This window comes from Sminthopsis crassicaudata, chromosome 5 (genome assembly GCF_048593235.1).
Source record: "Sminthopsis crassicaudata isolate SCR6 chromosome 5, ASM4859323v1, whole genome shotgun sequence".
In the NCBI taxonomy this organism is placed as follows: Eukaryota; Metazoa; Chordata; class Mammalia; order Dasyuromorphia; family Dasyuridae; genus Sminthopsis; species Sminthopsis crassicaudata.
Window position 1 is genome coordinate 169,524,559 of NC_133621.1, and position 6,675 is coordinate 169,531,233.

The 6,675-nt window shown below is 35.3% G+C and overlaps 1 protein-coding gene across 7 annotated transcripts in view; it reads right to left on the reverse strand.

Annotated features, from left to right (window-relative positions):
• ITIH2 (inter-alpha-trypsin inhibitor heavy chain 2) overlaps positions 1–6,276 on the reverse strand; it is a 45,932-nt gene extending 39,656 nt beyond the window's left edge. For 6 of the 7 annotated variants that reach the window (XM_074268722.1, XM_074268721.1, XM_074268719.1 and 3 more), the window contains exons 1-3: positions 6,058–6,276; positions 3,312–3,386; positions 711–749 (exon numbers count right to left, since the gene is read on the reverse strand). In XM_074268722.1, coding sequence (XP_074124823.1) covers positions 711–749; positions 3,312–3,386; positions 6,058–6,141 — 198 coding nt within the window. In that variant the 5' untranslated portion in view covers positions 6,142–6,276. The remainder of the gene's footprint in view (positions 1–710; positions 750–3,311; positions 3,387–6,057) is intronic. The other variant, XM_074268720.1, reaches the window with a different exon arrangement.
• Between the last annotated feature and the right edge of the window lie 399 nt (positions 6,277–6,675).

Genomic DNA, 6,675 nt, shown 5'->3' on the forward strand with positions numbered 1-6,675 from the left:
TTTGACCAGAATGGATAGGAAGTAAACAATCCTTTAATCTTATTCAATATGATGAAATAGAGGAAATGGGAAATCCTACTCACAGTTAAATTTTATTTACATGGAGAAGTTAATATGAGCTAATCTGGCACACAAAAATCTCTTAATGAATTCTTGTTGACTGATTGGTGACAACTTTCAGTCATTTGATTAAAGCAGTGGGTCCCTAGAAAACCCCTCATGATTTTAATTTTTATTTCATGTCCTCTAAAGGGTACCCTTCTAGATCAGAGCTCTGAGCATAATTGAAGTCATTTTCTTTCAATGTCTACTTCAATGGGCTACTTAATATTAAAAAGTACTATTCCCATATGAAGCTCTTATCCTTCCAGGTAACTAGTGCTGTTTTTTATTTAAATCAAAATAATCAGTTAAGTTGGAAAATAAGCACAAATGTATCCATAGATTAATATATGGGTCATTGGCAAGTCTGAAGATATTAAACACATTACTAGAATTTCTCACACTCACAAATTTCTCACATTATATAATTCAGCACTAAATTTTATAATCTTTCCCAGGTTATGAAAGGAAACATTTCAAAAGTCAGATAAATACCCTGTCAGTAATAAAGACAAAGAAAACAACAGAATTGATTTCCAGATAATTTCCAGCAAAGTCATTCTGTCCCTGATTCCTAATGCACTTCTGTGGAATTAAGGTAAACTTACCATTACTTGATCCGATTCGTGATCATTAAGTATGCTTCTCTGGGAAAAGAAGTTAGAAAAGAAGTTACATTTCAATAATATGTTAATTAAACAGGAATCTGAGTATAACAACTGATTGCTCTGATATAATTCTCTGTTATGTATATATATATATATATATATATATATATATATATATATATATATATATATATATATATATATATAATTCTCATTGTCACCCAAGCAATAGATAATGGATTAGATGAGCACTGGATAGATTTCTCAGCCTCTTTGTGATCAGTTATCCATGATTCCAAAACTAATGGTTGAAGAATAAAAATACAGTAGAACAAATTGATTCCAAACAGCCAGTCTGATTAGGGACTCTTTCCCCATCCCTTTCTGATTTGAATAGTTGCTTTGGAGGACCAGATTTCAAATGCCACCTTTGATACTATAAATCCATGTGGCCTTGGATTGATCATTTAAATTCTTTGAATTTCCATTTCCTCACCTATAAAATGGGCCTATACTAGGTGACATCTTTTCCAGCTCTAAATCTATGCTCTCTTCATCCTTGACCCAGAGAGTGTCTCAGTTCACTCAGCTGTGGCATTGGGTCAGTGGGTCAGGTTTAATGGTTGACTAATTGGCATGTTTAGTATGTCAGATCACAGAAGTAAAGTGAGGAATTTAATTTGTTCCACCATCTCGAGGTAATGCACAAGATCTGCCAAATTCTCAGTCTTCCTTGCCTCATTGTACGGGACTTTTGGCTATCCATTTTTAGTTATCTGCTATTCCATCCGTCATTTTTTAAGAGAATCATACTATCTTGTATTTTCAAACATCTACTGGATCCTGATGCCTGGGACTCAAACAGATCTTGTTTCTAACATCACATCATCTCTTATATATACCCACTTATCTCTACCACAACCAGAGTTCAGGCTTATCACTTCTTGTCTGGACAATTGCACTAGCTTTCTGTTTGGTCTCCTTATTTCAATTCTCTCTCTATTCCAATCCATCTACCACTCAATTGCCAAAGTGATTTTCAAAAAGCTGGTCTGACCATATCACCCTGTACTCCCCTGGCTCTCCCATTTCAATGATCCTAGAGTGTCCCTGCTACTCAATGAATCATATATAAATCTCTCTGTTTGACATTTAAAGAAAACCCTCCATAACTTGGACTCTTGCTATCTTTCAAGAGTCTAATACTGTGGTTCTTTCCACATATTTTGTGATCCAGTTATATTGGCCTAATTTGCTTTTTTCACATGAGACACTTTGTCACCTGCTTTTGGACATGAAATGTTCTTTTTCTATTAACTTCCTTGACTTTAGCACTTTGCTCAAATTTCAATGAGTCCTTTCTTGATCCATCCTCCTGCTAGTCCCTTCCTGCTGCAATTACCTTCCATTTATACTGTACAGATTTTTGTGTGTAAATAATTACTTACCCATTGCCTCCCCTATGAGCTCTTTGAGGGCAGGAACTATATTTTTGCCTTTATTTATAGCTCTGTGTCTGCCTGAATCATAGTAGGTGCTTAATAAGTGCTTATTGGCTAACTGACTGACTTGAGGAAGCCTTCTGTGATGCTGTCATTTGCTCCAGAACTACAGCTCCCATTAGGGTAGTTTCATGAGAATGCATAGAGAATGGGTTAGGTATACTTAACTATGGTGAAATACTTTCAGGAAAGTATTACCTTTGCCCCTTCCTTTTCTCACTCAGTCCTACTTTCTATGTATTTCTATAAATGTCTGCTTTCTGCCACTGGCTACAAGTCAAGTCATTTCCATTTCTAACCCTAGTGATACAGTAAGAATGACAAGAAGATGATATTCTGGGGAAGCTTTGGGAATGACAGGATCCCTATTACTACAGTGCTTCTGTGACCAGTAGCAGTGGAAAAGGGGGACACTTCATTCTGGCTGTTAGGAAGTCCTTAATTATAATATAGGCATGAAAAAAGTCTTTGAAAGCCCCCAATAAATATACTTTATTTTTTTTAATAACAAAAGGCATTTTAAAGGAAATGAGAAGTAACATGTATCTTCTTTTTTAACCTTATATGTAAATACTAGAAGTAGAATGCTGGAGTCTAGGCTTTGTGATAGTAGAGGGTAAATAAGAAATAGAGTGGAAGCTAGAATTAAGCAGCCAGTAATTCCATTCAACAAACTTGTATTAAAAATCAATTATATATAAGGTATGGTTATAAATGGGCAACTAGGTGGCACAGTGCATAGAAGTAAGTTTGACATCAAGAAAACTCAGTTTTGCGAATTCAGATCTGACTTCTGATATTTAACTATTTTTTGTGATCCTGGGTAAGTCCTCTGTCCCTGTTTGCCTAAGTTTTCTTATCTGTAAAATAAACTGGAGAAGGAAATGGCAAACTATTACAGTTTCTTTGCCAAGAAAACCCCCAATGGGGTTACAAAGAATCTAATATGACTGAAAATAACTCAATAGTGGTGGTGATAGATGTACTTACTCTCAGGGAGCCTAAGTCTGCTTCAGAGTTCTCTAGTCACTCAAAAGGTGATTATTATCTCTTTCATTGGTTTTCTTTTTTTTTTTTTTTAATTTCACATTTATTGTACCTGATATCTTCTATTTTCAGTAGGAAAAAAGGAATTTCCAGAATCCAGTTCCACCAAATCTTCATAGTCCATGAACTGAAAGAGAGTTTAGAAAATACTTCAAAAGTCGAGTCACAGATAACAGATAGGACTAGGCGGGGAAATAGCTTCTAGGCTAGACGACCGAGGAAGGTTTTGAACTCTCAAGAATAAAATAAAGGACAATTCATTTTTAGTGTTACAATATAAGATTATATAGAGTCAGCAGTCTGGACTAATTGACTTTTTGAGAGCTCGTAAAACATAAAATTTCACAATTATAACATTACAAGAATCTTCCACACCATCATTGGTGCTTTAAACTTTAAAGTGTTATACAAATATCAGCATTATTATTAGAAAGCTTTAAGTGGTTCATTCTTAGTCAAAGAAAAATCTTTATTGATATTGTAATTTCCTAGGAAAGTCTAGGAATAATTGGAAAGTATATTAGAGAAAGGTCATATAATGTTAGAATTGGAAAACTTCTCATCCAAACTCCTCATTTATAGATGAACAAACCAAGATCTAGAAAGTCTGTTTTTAACATGATCATATAACAAATGAATGGTGTGACCTCTCAGGTAATCACACCTGCCTTGGTGATATAATCACACCCCTAGTCTATGCGTAGCTTGCTATTTCCAAGCTGTACTTTCCCTGGCATTCTGACCCGCTCAATCTGCACTCAGTTTGCAGTAATTCGTGTCACTCTGACCTGGCACAAACTCCCATTTCAGTCTACTCATTGGCTGGCAGAGGCCGGGAAGCTTCGGGAGTATTTTGATATTATGAGAACAGAATTTACAGGAATGATAAGCCACCTGCCCAGATAGGAGGAGAGACAGTTTGAGAATTCTAAAGTTTCTACTTGAAACCAACTTTCTCATAATCCCTTCATATACTGATTTATCTCCTTAATGTTTTCATTTGTGTTTTCTTAGCAACATTATGGTTAGAAAGCATTAAGGATACAATTAATGTTAATAAAGGTCTCTATTCTCTCCTTGGGGGAACTTTCACTTTGGAAGAACACTGGTGTCTGTCTTTCTTTTCTCTCGCTTTTAATGGTCTCTGTGAGAGCCATAACAGCTGGTCTGATTTCTATGACAAGACTGTAGGTCTTCTAGGATGATGTGTTTGAGAATGCTCCATCATAAAAGAAGGTGAAGAGGTAAACATGGCAATTGTCTTAATTGTCTGCCTAAAAGATTTATTGCTTTCCAGAAAATCAGTTGGAGCCAACATTTTCTAAAGAACGGGGGTGGATCTTAGGAAAATTACGTATTTTAAATTGTGTCTAAACTGCACACCCTGTCTATGAATTGACTCCAAATCAAAGGTACATTATTGACCTGAACATTGAGTTTCCAAGAAGTTTAAAATGTCATAGTAACTGTCTCCAATAGAAACAAATGGGAAAAGAATTAATTGGAATCCTGACTTCTTTACCTAAGCTATAGATATTTTCTTATAGAGGTTCTTTTCTATTTTCTTTCTTTCTTTCTTTCTTTCTTTCTTTCTTTCTTTCTTTCTTTCTTTCTTTCTTTCTTTCTTTCTTTCTTTCTTTCTTTCTTTCTTTCTTTCTTTCTTTCTTTCTTTCTTTCTTTCTTTCTTTCTTTCTTTCTTTCTTTCTTTCTTTCTTTCTTTCTTTCTTTCTTTCTTTTTCTTTCTTTTTCTTTCTTTCTTGCTTTCTTTTTTGCTTTCTTTTTTGCTTTGATCTCTTTGAGTTATAGGTCTAGTAGAGGTATTATTGGGTCAAAGGTATGGGGTAAAAGAAATGACAAAGTGTTAGTTTCAGAGAAATCCAGGAAAATAGATGAAGTGATACAGAATAAAGTGAACAGAAACAGGAAATTATTATTATTGTTGTTATTTTTACTATCACAATAACATTATAAAAAATGAACAATTCTGAAAGACAAGAATTCTGATCAATGAAATAGCTAACAATGATTCCAGAGGATCAGTGATGAAAAAAGCTATCCATCTCCTGATGGGGAGATGATGGTGTACACATGCAGAATGAGACACATTTTTGGCTAAAACCCTCCAATTTAGGATTTTGTTTCTTGACTATGTATATCTGGAGGGTGAGAGGGTGAGGAAGTCAGAAGAAGAGAAAATAAATGCTTTTAATTGAAAAAAATCAATTAAAAATCCTTAGCTTTGCCATATTTTCCAAGTATAAAGTATTTTGAAAATTGATCATTCCTAAACAGGTAGTGAATTAGTTGCAAAACTTCCAGAATGGTATTTTTACCGATTAAAACCTTTTTTTTTAACTAATGTATCCTATCAGTATAGAAAGCTGTGAAGAGAGCCTCAGTTGGTTAAAAATAATGTCAGTTCTCTGTTCCCCCTGCTCAATATCCCCACATGCCACTTAAGGTACAGAGGGCCTGGAACTGTGGCCACAGCTTTTCCTTACAGATGAAAAACACTGGTGCTTTGAAAATGGATTTTCCCAGCACATTTCTCTTTCATCACTTAGTGTATGAATGAGAACAATGCATTTCATTCGGCTTACCTCTCATGCAAAGCATTTTAATGTTTTAAGAGATATAAAATTCTCTATAGTAATCATGAGACAGTCTGAGAATGTGGACTGAATTTTACGAGAAAGCTTCACTCCACACAGAATTCAGTTAATGAATAGCAAGAGCAGGAGGCAATTTAGAGAGCAGAGCCTCAGATGTTCAGAAAGGCACTCTGCGGAAATACTCACTTCAGGGAGTCCATTTGTAGGGAGATCCAGGCTTCGTGCTTCGGAAAGTAATAAAAAGAGAAGGAAGCCCATGAGCCGTTTCATTTTGTTCGCCTGCTTCGCCCAGAGCGGCCAGTGTGAGAAGAACTACACTCCTATGTACTATGCCAAGTTCAAAGGAGAGACAGGGAGGTATCGCTCTATTTAAAAAAAAATTGAAAAAGAAGAAAGGGGAAAAATTCAAACTTTGTTCAGAAGTGGAACAAATATTTGTTCTAGAGCTGAAATCTGAACTGTGGGGGTGAAGGAGACATCCAGGGGTTATTCAAACAGCAAAACTCTGACCTGCACCTTGTGATAACAGGTCAGCTTTGGATGGGTATTCTTTGTTGATTTTAGGCAGGGTGCCTTTGGATCCCTCTTCATTTGTTCTGAAATCCTGGTGCAGAATTACTCAGGGAAAAGGAGGAGACCAAAGTGAAAAGTTTCTGGGAATAAAGTGCATCAATATTAAATAAAGCCAAGCAAACAAGCATTTATAATAATAATAATAATTATTATTATTATTATTAAACACATTCCAGAGACTGTGCTAATACAAGCACAGAGAGTCTGTCTTCAGGAAGCTTATAATCTAAG